The 17,652-nt window shown below is 36.5% G+C and overlaps 1 protein-coding gene across 8 annotated transcripts in view; it reads right to left on the reverse strand.

The window, feature by feature from the left end:
- The window catches only part of AFF3 (ALF transcription elongation factor 3), a 229,157-nt gene that overhangs the window by 20,816 nt on the left and 190,689 nt on the right, over positions 1–17,652 (reverse strand). For 6 of the 8 annotated variants that reach the window (XM_087938471.1, XM_087938474.1, XM_087938473.1 and 3 more), the window contains 5 exons: positions 15,520–16,524; positions 10,568–10,692; positions 5,695–5,893; positions 4,311–4,438; positions 1,359–1,422 (listed from right to left, as the gene is read on the reverse strand). In XM_087938471.1, the coding sequence (XP_087794597.1) occupies positions 1,359–1,422; positions 4,311–4,438; positions 5,695–5,893; positions 10,568–10,692; positions 15,520–16,524 (1,521 nt within the window). The remainder of the gene's footprint in view (positions 1–1,358; positions 1,423–4,310; positions 4,439–5,694; positions 5,894–10,567; positions 10,693–15,519; positions 16,525–17,652) is intronic. The other 2 variants (XR_015744562.1, XM_087938476.1) reach the window with 2 other exon arrangements.

Raw genomic sequence — 17,652 nt, forward strand, 5'->3', positions numbered from 1 at the left:
AAAAAAGGAAAGCAAATTCAGGCCTTGATGTGTTGTAATATGAAGTGTATACCAGTGTAGCCAAGGTGATCTGTAGTATTTATAAATGAAACAGGGAAATGTAGATGAGAGTGATCACAAGAAATAAATGCAAAGAAAAATACGACTATAAAAATATGACCTTGTGTTATATATGGTTTGGGTGCAAAGTTCAGAGTAAATATTTGAAGCCTAAACACCTCTAATTTAATCAGTAATAATTTTATTCTTTGTGTGTGAGAGTCAGTGTTTTGACTCCTGGTAACTGTGTGGACAAATTCCTGCAGTTTTCTTGGCATGTTTTTTTTTTCCAAAAGTGGTTTGCTATTATCTCCCTGGAAGAAATTCTCCCATGTGCATTGTACTGAAGACATGTACAGCATTATTAAACCAAGGCCCACTGATATCAGGAGAAGCTTGCAGATATACCCAGTGGTGGTATCTAATGCTGTGATTGCATTCACAAACGGCTAGAGAGTTTAGCAGAGATTTTCATGAATGACAGGTGATTAATGCAAATTCCCCTTAGTCCTGCAAGCTTTCTGAAAAGCAAGACAAATTTTGCAACAAAATTTGCAAGACAAATTCCTTATGTTTCCAATCATACTTGGCCAATAAAGAATTCTATTCTATATTCTATTCAACCATCCAAGGGGAGGAGGAGGTGGAATACACAATTGCTTATGGCAGGGGTCCCCCACCCCCAGCCCACTATTGGGCCTTCAGCCATTCAGAAACGGGCCACGGAAGTAGTGTGAGCAGCGGGCAAGTGCCTGCATGTGGATCCAATTTGCGTGAGCATGGGCACCTGTGCCCATCATTATCACAAATGGACCTGTGCAGGTGCGCTTGCTCACTGCTCCCATGGAACCATCCCCTCTCCCCACTCCCCCACCAAAGCTGGAAAGGTTGATGCAAAACTGGAAAGGTTGAGGAACTCTGGATTATAGAACAAATTGAGGGTTTGCAAATAGGGTTCTATCTTCCTCTTCCAATCAGTGTTGGATCAAACAGCTTTCTAAAAATCTTATCCCAGGCCTGGCCTGTAGCATTTTAATTTACAAATGACTCTTTATGTATTTGATAATGGGGTCTGCTAAACCAATTCAGTGTTATACCCATACAATACGTTTTCAAAAAGAATTGGACTATCTCAAATTTTAATTTACCCCAAATGTATCTGATAATTGATCTTGGAAAATTGTTTACATATCTGATTATATTTAAATCTGTGCTAATAACAGAAATGCTTATCTCAGAAGGATTTAAAAAATTGTATTAGTAAAGTTTTATTGTATAGATAAATTGGAATAATGTATCAGAAATTCAAGCATTCTTACCATTGCATCTGCTCTATGCTTTTTTCTTTTAGCTTCCTGCATAAAATAATCTAAATTGTGCAATCTAGAATGAAAGAAAATATAAGAAAAAAATGAGTTTGATATACTGTATCATATGATATGCTGTATACTTGTATGGTATATTAAAACATTTTATTTAATGGTATCTCCAAAGCAAATATGTGCTCAATATTTCATGCATTCCAAATAACAATAGAAAAATTAGGCAAAAATAAGGTATTGAACTGTGCAGAAACATCATAGACAACATATAATTAAGATGCAAAATATCATCTCTTTTTGGTAAAAGTTTTTTGAATTTAAATGAGAAATGTATTCTAAACTTTTTAAAAGTAAAGAACATAATTGATAGCATTGCTACAATGCAATTTAACATTTGAAGTTAAATATCTTAAAATATTTGCCTGGATTATTAAAACATACTTTACACAGGGCTACACATACCAAGTGGTACACAATGCTGCAGCATGATAGTTATGGTTGCACCTTGGGGTACCTTTTGTAACTTTATTGGGTGAATTGCACCGGGCTCCCAGTAAACATTCTGCATTTAACATATTGATTGCCATCTACACAATACATGTCTTCATCGAATAGAGCTGGGTTATCTGAGGGCTACCTTGTCTACAATTATGCCTCAAGTTCCTTCATGTTATCTAATGGGATCCAGAAAGCATACACCTGCCTTATGGAATAGTAAATCCACCGATGACCCCAATCCTGCTAGCTGCTCTGGAAACCTCTTTATTTCTCTTGAGCTCTGGACCAGGATATTGGGACAGTGAGCAAAGCAATTGCATTATGTTTTGATAAAGAATGCTGGCTATCATTACAATCCACAGTTATTCAGAATAAAGGTAGCTAACAAATTTTATGAATGAAATATAAAATAAATGTTCAACAAGGGATAAATATAATCAACATATAATTCTGTTCCACTCCAGCCACTCTGTTACATGGAAAATTCTTACATTACTTACTAAAGCAGAGCAGTGATTATAACATCAACTTAAGTAAAAAGAGGAAATAGACATCTTTAATAAGCTCCACATAATATCCTAAAGGATAACCAATAATTCAGTTGGAGATAAACTCTGCTGGTGGGTTAGAATACCAATCAACTAAATTTAAGGAAATAGTCAAGTTTAACTAAAATATATATTAAAAATATAATCTGTACAATGCCACAGATTGCCTTGATGTCCAAGGCAACCTCTGCTGAATCTAAAGTATTTGTGTATCAAGGATTTGCTAATAATTTAGTATTTGATGCATGATGTGCTTTAATGAAACCAGCTTGAATGAACAAAAAAGCTAAATTTGTTGTCCTTGAGCCAAAGCAGTTCACAAAATCTTAGCATTCATATTTAAAAAAGATACATTGTTCAAGATATTTACCTGGTTTTAAAATTATAGCTATAAAAGAATTACTAAGGGAAGAGGCAAAGATTTTCTCTATAGATCATCTTTATAGACTTTCAACAACATGGGAGCAAAAATGAGAATAAAATAAAATACCGTATTTCCCCATGTATAAGCACCCCCTTTGTATAAGCCACCCCCCCAATTTTTGGACTGTGAAGTTTTGAAAAAAATATTTTATTAGAGAAACAAGTTATGAAGAAAGAAAATTTACAAAGAAACAAAATTCGACGTCTAGATCTACAACTTCGGTCATGACGCCGAAAGCGGTGAGGGCGACGCTACCAATCTACGCATCAGAACGAGAGTAGGAACGAAGCATTCAGGCCGATGCCTAGCGTATGCATTTCTATCGCGTACTCGCACTCATAATTGTATCATCACGTACAATTTTTACAAAAAAGTATAGCATACTGCTGGAAAACCAGTTTATTCCTACTTTATTATTTTATGCATTTTTCACGTATAAAAAGTGTACCTGCTTTGTATATGCCACCCCCCTACTTTTTGGGCTTGAAAATTTTGGAAAAAAGGGGTGGCTTATACATGGGGAAATACGGTACTTTAAGAAAACCAAAAGGGCTAAGAGCCTAATCTCAATAATTTAATTGCAGCAAAAATTTCTTATACATACAAAGATGCAGTTTGTAAATTGTTTGACCTGATTAATCTTTAGAAGTTTTATCAGCAAAATCACTGATACCATAATATATGACATTGCTTAATAATAGAAACCTTATTATAAAATATTAAAACATGTATATCACCTGAATTATAGGGATATAATTTCACTACTATCATTTTAATCTGAAAAACCAGATTTTTTTCCCTAACTCCCAATAGTCTTACATAATCTAAAAGCTATTTAGTATTAACTGCAACAAATGTTTAAGTGCCATTTAAATTTTTTTTTCCAGTACTGTTTTCATAATTCTTTGCAATGGTTGTAGTGGTTCTAGAACAGAGGTCTCATTCTCGCAGCCCGCGGGCCAATTGCGGCCCGCAGGACGATATCCTGTGGCCCCCACCGTGATATGAAAGTATAATATTAGTGTATAATATAAATATAAAGTATAATATAAAGTATAATATTATGCGGCCCAGCCTCACCCAGACTCTGCCTCCAGCGGCCCCCAGGTAAATTGTGTTTGAGACCCCTGTTCTAGAACCTATGCCATTAAAAACAATGTTAAATCTGTAAATAAATGTATACACACATACACATACACACACAGAGAGAGATACAGAAACAGGCACACAGGCACAGATTCATACACACAAAACATTTCTGACAAGCATGGAGAATTCTATAGGTACACTTAAAGTCCACATATATCCATTTCTATGGTACACTGTCTTGAGTGCATAATTTTATTTTAGGCTGGAAGCAGAGGAAGGGGAGAGGAGGGGAGAAGAGAGGAGAGACAGGGAGTGAGGGAGGGAAGAAGGAAGGAAGAAAAGAAGGAAGAAAAGAAGGAAAGATTTCTACATAAAAAACAATTGACTTACCCATCATTAACGATGAGTTTTGATTTCCTACAGCTTTTGGGCACAGTCAGTATAGATGACCATGGTTCTTTTTGGCACTGTATTCTATTGCAGAACAGAGTATTTTCTGAACTGATATACATGGCTTTCTGAGTAAACAGTAAAATTAACAGTCAGGAACTAATCATGAATTCAGTCATCAACAATAATTGTAAACAAGTTTAGAAGTATTATATTTTAGGAACTATTGCCCTATGCAATATTCTTTATGGATGCAAACAATTACAGTTCAGAACAACAACAACAATAACCCATACCATTTCAGCATGGATAATTTTATTTATTTATAAACCTTCCAACGGTATGTTGAGAAAATAAATAACCAAGCCCATTTGTAGATATCTCTCCTGTATATATCTGTTTCTTGCTCAGAGAATTCTTTCAGTGGAATCCTATGCTACATACATCTATCAAAAAAGTGTACCTGAATTCAGTAAAACTTTCTTCTAGATAATACATGCATTAGATGACAACCTGACCGAAATCTTGTGAATTTTAGCATACAATTCTATGCAAGATTACAAAGAAGTTTAAGTTTTATTGAACTCAGAGAAGAATAGGATTAATCATAGTGAAATATGTACAGCTTTACAAAATGAGATTTCAATGTAAACATATCCCTGTTTGTATATTTTCCACATAGATTGGACTACCATTCTTCTATTTGCTAAGTTCCACTGAAGATGAAGGGAACTGAGTTCTAGCAGTTAGAGGGTACTAGTTTAGGAAGGGCTCATGGACATGCATCCATAAACAATCCTTGTAACCAAATGACAAGGTCAGCCCTACCATTATTCAAAACAGGGCAGGTTTAATATACTGTGTATTTTTCCATATTTAATCAACTCTCTAAGTTCTAAATTGAGGGGGGGGGGGAACCCGTAAAGTAATAAACTAAACATCTCTAAAGGCACTTTAGAAATAAAGGTTTTTTTTAATGTAGAAATATAAACCTAACATCAGAAGAGAGTGTTTACCAAAAGAAACAGACAGAAGGTGATAATGAGGAAATACATATTACATTGTCTCAGGCAAATTTTCACAAAATTAATTTTCAATGCACTCTTCTCCATTCCCCAAATAGTATACAATAACGCCAGCCTACAAAGTTGGGATGCCAGTAGACTCAAAGGTTTTCTCACCCAATACTCAAATTCTAAAGGGGGTGGAACCTTAAGAAAGACTTTTCCAAACCATCTAAATCAAGGGTGAGGAATGACTTGTGGACCAACTCCCACTGTTCCTGTGCTAGCCATAATTAACAATCCCTGATCTAAATGGAGAGGGTTATAAACAAACAAAATGGATATTTAAGTACTTTAAATATGTTGCGATCAGAACTTACACTGAAATCTCCAGAATGTAGATATGATCTAATTTCATTCTTGTGCTTTCTACTTGAGGATGTGGAAGACGAAGGGTTGGTACCATTTGTTTTGCTAGAAGTTAAATTATTGTTACAGAATTTATACTTAGATGCATCAGAGAAGGGAGAACTAGGTGATTGAAGCATTTTCTCCATTTTATTTATTGGTGTTGCCAAACTACAAATGGAAATTACAATAATGGACAGTCAAAAGAGAATAAGGAACGCATATACTGTGATCATTATCAGCTTTACCATAACTTCATGATGAACTTGGTTAATTATTCTTTTTTTTCTGGAAACAGGTTTTAACATGAGTACCAAAAGTTGTTGGACAAATTTGATCACATTTCTCCTCTTTTATTTTAGGGCAAGCTCCAAATTTATGGTTAATGTATACTAAAAATATTTATATAGAAATGAAGACTTGCTTTAAAGTTGATTGGAAAATAAGATGTGGCTTTTAAAAACAAATATACGCTGTGGAGCACTGTGGCAACTCTAAAACAAGCATTAATTAAATCAGGGCAACTGCTGGAATCCTGACACACTGTTTTACAGTTACAAGAAACTGTTTATAAAATCACATGGATTAAACAGAGAATATGTGTTTATAGGGAGCTGGACTTTCTCTGTATTTGGTAAACTTAGCACTTAGATAACTTAACAACTTGAGGAGTCGTGGTGGCATAGTAGTTTAGAATGTAGTATTGCAGGCTAATTCTGCTGACTGTCAGCAGTTCGATTCTCACCAGCTCAAGGTTGACGTAGGGTTCTATCCTTCTGAAATTGAGAACCCAGATTGTTGGAGACAATATGCTGACTCTGTAAACCATTTAGAGAGGGCTGAAAAGCCCTGCGAAGCAGTATATAAGTTTAAGTGCTATTGTTATTAATACAGAACCCAAGGAGACAGAAATATATAGCCTAGTTAATGAAAACAACAAAGAAAAATAAACCAAATGTTCTAATACAGGTCCAAACTGCAAAAAACTGGATGGCCATGAGATAAAACCAAAGAGATCTTTGTGTATTTATTTTCTAAATGTGGACTTTTATAGAATAGAATAGAATAGAACAGAACAGAACAGAACAGAACAGAACAGAACAGAATTCTTTATTTGCCAAGTGTGATTGGACACACAAGGAATTTGTCTTGGTACAAATGCTCTCAGTGTACATAAAAGAAAAGATACAATCATCATAAGCCCAGATCTGATAGTCCTAGTTCTAAGTATTACAAGCATCTTGGGGCAATCTGCAGCCCCTGAGCCCAAATAATCTTCTCAATACTCTCCTTTTACAAATTATCTGCTTGTATCTTTTTTCTCCCCCTTAGAGGGCCTATTTCTTCAGACTCCTTACATAGTCCAGAGCAGTGGTCGCTAACCAGTGGGCCAGGGACCACTGCTGGTCCGTGAGAAAATTTTGGTGGTCCACAGAGAAATGTCACCCCCCAAAGCACCCCCCCAAAGCAATTAATCCAGGCTGTGAGAGGACACAAGGCTTGCGTCACTTGCATTGCGAACAACATGAGGCAATGAGGGGAGGGGGGAAAGGCAGAGAAAGGAACTTGCCCCACGTGCCCCATGTGACGGGCTGCTTCTTTCCACTTCTTTCTTCTTCTGCTTTTGGCTGAACTCAAGGAAAGCAGCAAAAACCTTTTTTTCTCTTCCCCAAACTCTGCCAGAAACGAGTCTTTGGGACCCTGCAAGGCATCCTGTAGGATGACGGCGACGTCTCACAAGACTCTTTCTGTGGAGTTTGGGGGGAAAGAAAGAACTCCCGCCCTCCCCTCCTTTCATGAAGCCAAAGGTCTCCCCACCCCCACCCCGAGCGGGTGGATCCCAAAATGATTATTGGGGATGGGGAATTTTCCTGCAGACTTTTTTGGGGTTTTCCCAGGGTCTCTGATCCGCAGGATTTAAAATTATGAGTTTGGTGGTCCCTGAGGTCCAAAAGGTTGGCAATCCCAGGTCCAGAGGAACTGATGCTCTGGCTCTTGTACAAATGATATCTTAAAGACAATATTATTATTACATTTAAAGAGCAAAATTCAATGTATAAAGTAGTATTTGGATGCAATGGAAAGAAGGATGGGGCTTGCAAGGACACAAAAGTATAGAGAAATCTGGGGAATAAGATTGGTGTAATCTAAATTTAATTACATTGTCTTTTCTTTAATTTGTGTCATTTATTTCTTTGCTACTTCTTAAACTTATTCTCTGTGCTTTGCTTAATGTTATTTAGACTGAAAGGGAATAGCAAATGGGTTATGTACAAACACCTACCAAACATTATGAATTTTTGTAAAAAGCAAATGATAGTCCAAGATAGTGGCTAGTTTGCTTTTACTGATTTTTAATATTGGATACGTTTTTTAAAATGATTTTTTTTCAAATTGTTTTAGACAATTTTTCAGAGAGCAAACTTCAAACTACATCACCTTCATCATCATAATATCCACTAAACATACTTTATCTTTCCCAAGAAAATATTTCTACCACTACCAAAATTTATTTCTAAGAACTCAAATTAAATTTTTAACTGTGATCTCTTGCTAGTCCATCAATTGTGTTAGCTAGTGCAATTAGGACTGAGGCTATGCAGAAACACAGCTGAGCTAGTTATTCCCTGATGGCTATGATTTCACATGTAATACTAAACAATTCCTTTATCTCATGCTCATGTTATTTTGTGACCTCCCTTAATTTATACACACTTTTTAAGCTGTAATACACAGAGGTTCCTAGATGCTGTTACACAGTGTCATTACAACAGGAGTGGGTCTTTGTTGGTCTCTGCTTTGGACTGTAGTCCATGGGGAAAGATACATAAGGAAAGAGAATGAAATCAGACACTCTGCAATGGATTCTGGTAAATCAACACCATCATTAAAATCTTAGCCTAAATTAACAGTAGGATAGGAAACTGCATTTAAATAAAAATCAGTTCATCACTCCAATCTGGACCATCTGGCAGACACCAGCTCCTCATGGACTTACATATCATCTGTTAATTAATAGTTTTAACTCATGAAGACAAGACATTCTTCTTGCACTGAGTTTATTCTGATACTTCTAAGGTTTTAGAATGAATTGTTGCATAGAACTCCAATCATAGAACTAAAATTAGGAACTAATCTAATACTTGGTGAACTGAAAGAGTCCACTAATCTACCTAGTCATATAAGGTGGGTGTACTTTAAGCCCTTCCCTTAAATGTTATCAGCAGTGGTGGGATTCAAATTGTTTTACTCTCGATTCAAGTTGTTTTACTCTCGGTTCTGTGGGCGTGGCTTGGTGGGGGTGGCAGGGGAAGGATACTGTAAAATCTCAAGTCAGAGGTAGTATTTGCTGGTTCTCCAAACTACTCAAAATTACCACTACCGATTCTCCAGAACTGGTGAGAACCTGCTGAATACCATCTCTGATTATCATTTAATAGCACCCAGTTGCTATAGCAGTTGTTGCTCCCTCATGGAATGATGTTCCTCTTGTGATCTGGCAGGCTTCCATGTTCTAGCCTTTGAGAAGGTCTTGATGAGCCGAGTTAAGTATTGGAGTAGGGTGAGGTTGGGGCACAGTGGAATCAAATGTGAATGTATGGCAGAGTATTTACCTTTGGGGAGTTTTTGTTATAGTTTTATGGTTTTCATGTTTTTATTGTTGTTTTCAGAGCGGCCCAGAATTATGGCATATAAGATAGGAGGCCCATATAAGTCTTTTAAACAAACAAATAAATTGATGTGATGGACTGTTAGCAGGACCATAGCTACTGAGGAAATCAAAAGGAAACTATCAACCTACTTCAGGAAGTGTCATTTTGAAATACAGGAATTCCTTAACAATACTTCAAAAGGGTGATTTCTTTTTGCCACCTTCATTGGTGAAAATTTAAGAGGAAAGAGCCACTATTCTCGTTCAAAAATACCAATACATTGGGAATGGGCCAATTCACCACAGCTAACTTGCCATTGGATAACTCACTGCAGGACAATTTAAAAATTCTATTTAATTGTTTAAAATAAATATTTTTTAAAAAAAGTTCGTTCACATTTCATTATGTTCCTCATTTTGCATCCTTTCTATATTTGTTCCACCATTTCTTTGATATTAGTTAACTATTGTCCTGCAATGAGTTGTCCAGTGGAGAGCTGTCCTGCGGCAAGTTGGCTGTGGTGAGTTGGCCACAATGATTTGGCTGTGGCGAATTGTCATAGACCCCAATATATTACAGTTTCATTTTATCAAATCAAAGATGATGAGAAATGAAATTATCTTGGAAATATAAGTCATTTCATAAGATTAGAACATTTTTAATATTTTTATTTATTAAATTTATATTGTTTTTCCCCCAATCAAGTTCTGACAATATCCTGTTCCATCCTAAAATTCATGTCAAAATGGCAATTTTAATTAACCAATTTAACACAATTATTACTCAATTACATCAATATCATTATGCACATTCTAGTTATTCACAGTTTGAAAATGTTGACCAGATTGTGGTATTTCTAGCACAATGTTTCATGTAACCAATGATTCCAGGCATGTTTTGTGGTTTTTTACACATATACAAACTGGCAGATGAATTTCTGTGAATACATAAAAAGGTTTTCTCAGGCCTTGATACCCATTATCTCATTGTAGACATTATTTAGTTGGAACAAAACCATGGGTAACAAAAGTGATGAAAAATAACTGTAATGAAAAATAAGTATAATGATCAAACTGAGTTATTATAACCAGATTAGCAGCAGTTGACCATAAAATTATTCTGACAACTTTTTATTCTTTTGATAGTAAATAACATTTTTGCATAAAATATTAAATAGCTAGATAATACATACCTTTTTTTAATGATTTTGAAATGATTTGGTGAAGAAATAACTTGGGCTGAAGGAGGTACATTGAAGGAACATTCTTGCTCAGTGTGAATCTTCTTAGTCTCTCTGTTTTCCTCCTCATTCTCATGCTAACAGAAAAAAACACCTCATATACATGGTATTTTGGTGCAAAATTATAGACGCTGTAGAGCTTGTATTTTACAAGTTTTATAATTAATATTGAAATTAACTATTATGTTATGTTAATTGTGTTAATTTATGTTAAGTTATTGCTAATTTTCTACCAAATCTTTTAGCTCAATAGTTAAAGCTAACAGAGGCATCTGTAGAGGATGATTAAAGAGAGTCAAGTTGGCAGCCCTACCTCTTATTTACATACATTACACATAAAAAAGCAGTAGAATTTCAATTGCATAGTTATGGCTTCTCTCTTGACTTTTTGATAACCCCTTTGTCCTAGAGCAGGGCTGTCAAACTCGTGGCTGTCAAACTCGTGGCCAGTGTAGCAAAGGGGGGGGAGTCCCGATATGTCACATGATACTGTCATGATGACGTGAGTTTGACACTCCTGCCCTAGACGAAAACAATACATGATTATGGATCTTTCAAGATACAGGTCCCAATCCAGATAATGAAGAAAACTACAAAGAAAATTCGCTTGTAGCTTCTCTTTTGGTTTAGCAAGTCACTTGTGGTCTGTGCATCATGCCAAAAATAACATTGTATTACAAATGAAGCATGTATTGTAAGATCTAAGATGCCTTAGTGGAAGTGGATTGTGGAATTTTTTTTTTTTACTCCATTAAGATTCTATATAAGGTCCATTCAAACTTTGTGGTCTTAGTGAGCTATCACGTACACAAGCTTATAAACATATTATTGCAATTCTATCCTTGGCCCACACTTCCAGCAAGGAGAGACTTGCCTACATATCCCAGTGTATCACCTCTCTTTCTCCTCCTGGGAACAAAGAAATAAATCGTGTCATTATTCATATTAATATGCCCTACCATTAGCTGCTGTTGTCTGCAGCTGGGTGCAGAAAGCACAGGAACAACAGCTGCTATCAAATGACACAGCCAAATGGCCATGCACTGGTCCTTAAGCCAGCAGAAAAACCGTTGCCAAGCCCTCTTCTGCTTTAGTATCAAAGCTGAGAAATGATGCTGTCCTTACAGTTTTAATATAGGACAAGTTAAGAATAGTGATGGATGGATTTCCTTGGCTTCATTTCTCCCACTAGCAAGTGTCACCTGCTGGCAGGAAAAATTATCACCAATTGCTCTCCTGAACATGGGGAGCAGAAGGGACTTGGAGAAGAAGTGACTTGTGGCAGATGGCTAGATTTAGGGGCTTAACCATCTGTCAAAACCTGCTACTTTTCATGGAGAGCACAGGAGAGCATTTTACTGTGTTTGTCTGGCTATCCCTACAGTCATCAACATTTTTATTTTCAAGCTACTAATCATGCAGATGAAATTTGCATTTGCCTCAATGAAATTTACTCAGCAGAGCAAAACTGGGACCCCCCACTTCACTAAGATATTTTCTCTTGAAGTACTGGATCAATTTCACAAACTTTAGATGAGTCACTGTTTCTCACAAGCCTTAGCTCCTAGTATATCTTCAAATTTACAATGCTCTATGACTTTTATACTCTAGCAGTTCTCCTATGTTGGTGTTTTATAATGCTGTAGCCTTGACTTATGCCAATCTGAAATGTAACATTCATTTACTATCTGTTCTGTATGGACATTTGCATTCTTGGAATCCTGCACCCCTGATTGGACAAGCGCACAGTAACCGGATTGGTCGAGCACGCGGCGCTGATTGGCCGTTCCAAAGCGACCGCAATTGGCTGAGCCGATCGCGGGCGATTCGAACGGCTGTCATTGGCCGCAGCGCCCGGCACCAGTTCAATATAAGCCGCCGCACACCCAGCCGGCGGCAGATTAAAACCTGAAATAAAAAGAGCTTAAAACCAGTCACTGCCTCGCGTCTTTTTATGATCGTATCAGCCAATACGACACTATCAATGTTTCTTGTTCACTATAATCATAGTTGAAATAAATACTTTCATTTTAAACAATATCATGCTCCCCTTTCATGATGCCTGTAGAGTTTCTTTTTTCTCTTACCAGCGATCTGCTGATTTCATTACTAAAGCTGGGTCTTTGGCAGTGCTGCTCTCCGATTTTGAATGGGATCACTTAAGAATGACCCAAAACAACTTTTGGACTGATTGTGGACCCAGTGGGCAAGGTGGGGGATCTTGAAGATTCCAATTCCCCTTGGAAGCGATCAAAGAGTCATTTGGCATATCCATTTTCCTGTCAAGCAGTTTCATTTTCTAAGCATGCTGGAATTTTAACTTTCATTTTTTTTGACTTCATTGTTTTATTTTACTTATTGTTTTAAAAAGTTGATTAACGGCTGGGTGCTGATTTATTTCAACTCAGTGCTGGACTCTAATTGCATGCAGAAAGTATGGTAACATTCAGGGTTGGTGGTGAGGAATTCTCAGACTCTCACCACTGGATTCTGTATTTTTTGAACTTGCAAAACACTTGGGAGTTTATTTCCACTAAACTTTTCTTATAATCTTGGATTGAAATACAGAGGCTTTTTGTGTTCTTTGTTCCCTGGCTAAGTTTCACATATTAAGATGGCTGAACAGTCTCTGAAAAAACTAAGAAAAGAGAGTGGGAGATGTGCAGCTCCTAACTGAAGTCCTCTCTTGAAAGCTTGATTGTTCTTTAATGATTCTTTTAAAAATGTTAAACTCTAAAGCTTTATCTTTGGATGTGGATGAAGACACAGAAAAGGTCTTGGATCTTTGACCCAGGACAATTTGTTTATAACTTTTGGGATGCTGTGGTAAATTTTGTACTAGTGGATTACAGTAACAATCTGTTAATGGAGGGTTTTGAAACTTTAATTTTGTTTTGTTTCATTAAAATTGTTTTTCCTGTTAACTACTTGGTCATATAGAAATATAACATATATATGTTATATATATATAACATAGGTCAACAAATTGCAAATAGACTTAGTAGTTTAAAAGTTTTTGGGAGGGCTTGTCTCGTAAGGGGTGGGAACTATGTTGTAGTAATATATTAATCAGTATTCAACTAGAGGGGATACTATCTGTAAATGTCTTTTTGGATGCACTTTTTAAATGCTTTGATTGTCATGTGTTTTTTTTTCTTTTTGAGTTTTGTATTTTGTATTTTAAAATAAAAAATAAATAAATAAAAGCATGTAAAACAAAACCCAGTATTTTTAGGTTCTTTCTTAAGGAAAGAGGCTTTGGCCCAGTTCATTGATATATTATGTAGATGAAGATGACCCAGGATTTCCATATAACAGCAGCTGTTCTGTCCTACTGTTTTAATATTCACACATAAATACAAATATTTTTTTTTTGCATATATAACTGTATGTAAGCAATTTAGTTTCAGGTTGTGTGAGGTTGGGACTCAGAGGTGTTCACAAAATGGGCTCCAGCACAAGTCCGAAGTTCGGAAGACAAAATCTCTGGACAAGGCAACTGATCCAGATTGGATCTTCCAATGATTCTGTTTAACAATGGATGTTGTGACAGTGTGATATAGGCTTCTCCCTGTTTGTACATGCTCGTTTATATTGTGTAAATAAAAAAGGACACTTATTTTGTCATTTTCCCTTCCTATATGACTTGCCGGGGCTCCACGTAAATAGAAATCTCTTCAGTTCTCCATGTGGAGAGAAGACGAGTAAAGCTGGAATAATTATACAACAATGGGCAACAATATGTAAAGAGAGTTCAGAATTGGATCAAGTTAATTCCTATTACTGGTTTAAATTAGTCTGGATCAATGCAACAGTTGGAATTACCCTCTTCTACTTTTGATACACAAATACCATTATTCCCAAAAGAATGAAAACAGGTGGTAAAGGAACAGTGGTAAAATAATGTTATCTACCTGAAAAGATACTAGCATCTCTTTCTAAAAGCAGATGATACAGAAATATATCCTGCCCTCCAAAATCTATTTATCATTATCATTTACAGCAAGTTCATTCCGTCCCTACAAAAATCTTTCCTCATTTAATCTTTGAATGTTATAGATGAATAATATTATTTTATTCACTTTACTTTTCTCACTTTTAATAAATGTGTTTTTATCTTATTTTAATTCATTGGCATATCCTTGTAGTTTAATATTTTTGTGGTAAGCCATGCTGAAATGTGATATCATAGAACATAGTAAAGAAATTTATTACATAAATAAAAATACATGTTGAAAAACCAATAATGCTAGATAGAGTAAATAAAAATATAATCATATTCCCAGTGATTACAATCAAGAAATCACTTTTGTTTCTCAAACTGGTTGCATGTTATGTTGTCAGCTCTTAAAAACCATTTGTGAGACAAGAACTCTATCTTAAAGGACTAGGACAACAGCCTTATTCTAAGCAGAAAAATACAGATTTTATCTTAAGCATCACATCTTTTTGTAAGATGTTCAAGCTTCTGTAGTTGATCTTTTGGCTTTTAGGAAATGTAAACTTTAACCAATACAGAAAGTTACCAGGACTGATAGATGGAACATTTAAGATTACGTAGACTTAACCCAAATTTTAAACCATGCCTGGTCTGGCTTCATTCTCTTTAACTCTGGATTCAGTTGAAGTATCTGCAGGGATGCCAAAAACTCAAGAAGGCAAGCATGGTGTCACAAAGCCTTGTATATGCACTATGTCATTTGCACATACATACAAAAGAGGCAGGGCTTCAGTTGAGATGCTGCACTTCCATGTTGCAAATTTTGAACTTCCCCCCAACTCCCATGAATTGAGGTAATGCAAGAAAAAGTTTGTATCTCTGCCCCAAAATATCTCAAGATACCCATGTATATCCAGTAGGTGCTATTATGAATTTCCTTTTCAAGACAACATATAAAACCTACCTTTCGTTTTCTTCTGGATTTAGGAACCACTTTTTCTGCTGGCAGATCAGCAGCAATGTTATATTGCATTTGAATGGCTTCTTTAACTGCTGTATTTATCATCAGTGGCTCCTCAGGTAATTGCTGTGGGATTCTGGAGAGCAGAGTCAAATCAATTTTGACCCAAAGTGCTTTGACATCATCAGTATCTTTTAGAGGAGACAAAAGCTCATTCCTGCCAAAAGGAACCAGTGTGTAGAACTGTTCTTCCAGCTCTTTTGCTATATCGTTGCTAGTTCTGGTGTTGATGGAACCAAAGGCACCACAATTATTGTTTTTTTTGTAACCATTATTATTGCTAGGATTCTTTTGTTTCTGGTCACTTTCAGTGGATGCTGAAGTTGCAGTTTGTGGTTTATGTGAAGGACACTCCTCTTGTTCAGACTGGGAATCTGTGTCAGATGAAGTTGAAGATGAAGATTCTGTCTCGATAAATTCCTTGGACTTGGGTGCTGTTTTCCCTGAGCCTCTTGTGCGTCTCTTTTCAGAGGCTGTAACAGACTGTGGTTCTTTCTGTTGTTCAATGTTGCTGCTGCAAGGCCTAGTCTTGGGCTGATTACAAATGTTACTATTTGCCAAATGAATTTGGTTCAAATCAAGATTGTCAGCTGCATGGTTGTTTACGTTATCATCAGCCGGGCTACTCTCTGTCCTCCTTGGCTGTTTTTTAGATACTGATTTTGAGGCAGCAGAAGGAGGTGGTTTTTGCTTTGCTCCCCTATGTCCGGGGGCTAAGTTAGCTGTCCTAGATCTCAGTTCCTCTTTAGTAAGATTCTTAATATCTTTTTCCTGGAGATTGGCTTGGCCAACAGGAGGTGCATTTTCATTGTCTTGCCTTTTTTCTTTTAGTTTGCTGTAATACTGAAAGACCTCCAATCCATTTTGGTTCAAAGCAGAAGCTTTATGAGGATTAACCTTATTTAACCATTTATCCAACTGCCACTTGTTAGGAGACGGCTGTTCAGGCTAGAAAATAAAGTTTAAAACATACAACATGTTACACTTTTCTTTGGTGCCTTCAAATCAGAGTTTACTCCTGATGATTCTGTCCAAGTCCCTGCAGTTTTCTTGGCAATATTTCAGAAGTGCTTTGTCATTGCCTTCTTTCTAGGGCCCATTGTCAAACCAGCTGACTTTGTGCCTAAGGCAGGACTAGAACTCACAATCTCCCAAGTTCATGCCTTAATCGCCACTTGAAACCCCACCTCCCCCCCAAAACCTGGATCTCAATATATTATAAAGCTTTTCTCATAAAAGTTTTAGGGAGCCCCTTATACTGTTAAGAACTGTAGATTCTGTATATGGCAGCATATAAAACTGCCATTTTGAAAATTTGATTATTGTCAGATAAAAAACAATTAAACTTTCCAAGAATATAAAATATTAGGTTTTCTATTCAGCTGAACTTACATATTATCTTTCTGCCAATCAGTAGCTTCAGTTCTGCAAGGATTAGATACAGGTAGTCATCGACTTACAGCTACAATTGAGCCCAGAATTTATGTTGTTAAGTGAGAAATGTGTTAAGTGAGTTTTGCCTCATTTTCTGACTATTTTTTTGCCACGGTTGTTAAGTGATTCACTGAAGTTGTTAAATTAGCAACACGGTTGTTAAGTGAATCTGGCTTCCCCATTGACTTTGCTTGTCAGAAGGTCGCAAAAGGGGATCATCTGACTCCCCGGACGCTGCAACCGTCATAAATATGAACAGTTGGCAAGTATCCAAATGTAAATCATGAGACCATAGGGATGCTGCAAAGGTTGTAAGTGTGCAAAACAGTAATAAGTCACTTTTTAATGCTGTTGTAACTTGGAACGGTCATTAAATGAACTGTTGTAAGTCTAGGACCACATGTACTTTGCTCCATTTATAACTGCTTACAGTTTTCCTATATATGACTATTCATGAACATTACATGAATTGTTGCAAGCCCAAAGCAAAAATTGTCTCTGCTTTCTGCTAGAGGGAATGAAATAGAACGTACTGGGCTGATGCACAGTTCTTCTAGAGCAGGAGTGTCAAACTTGATTTAATTGAGGGCCACATCAGGGTTGTGTTTGACCTTGGGGGGTGGGGGTAGGCCTGGCCAGGGT

Source organism: Pseudonaja textilis, chromosome 8 (assembly GCF_049901715.1).
Source record: "Pseudonaja textilis isolate UNSWEBS1 chromosome 8, rPseTex1.2, whole genome shotgun sequence".
Classification (NCBI taxonomy): Eukaryota; Metazoa; Chordata; class Lepidosauria; order Squamata; family Elapidae; genus Pseudonaja; species Pseudonaja textilis.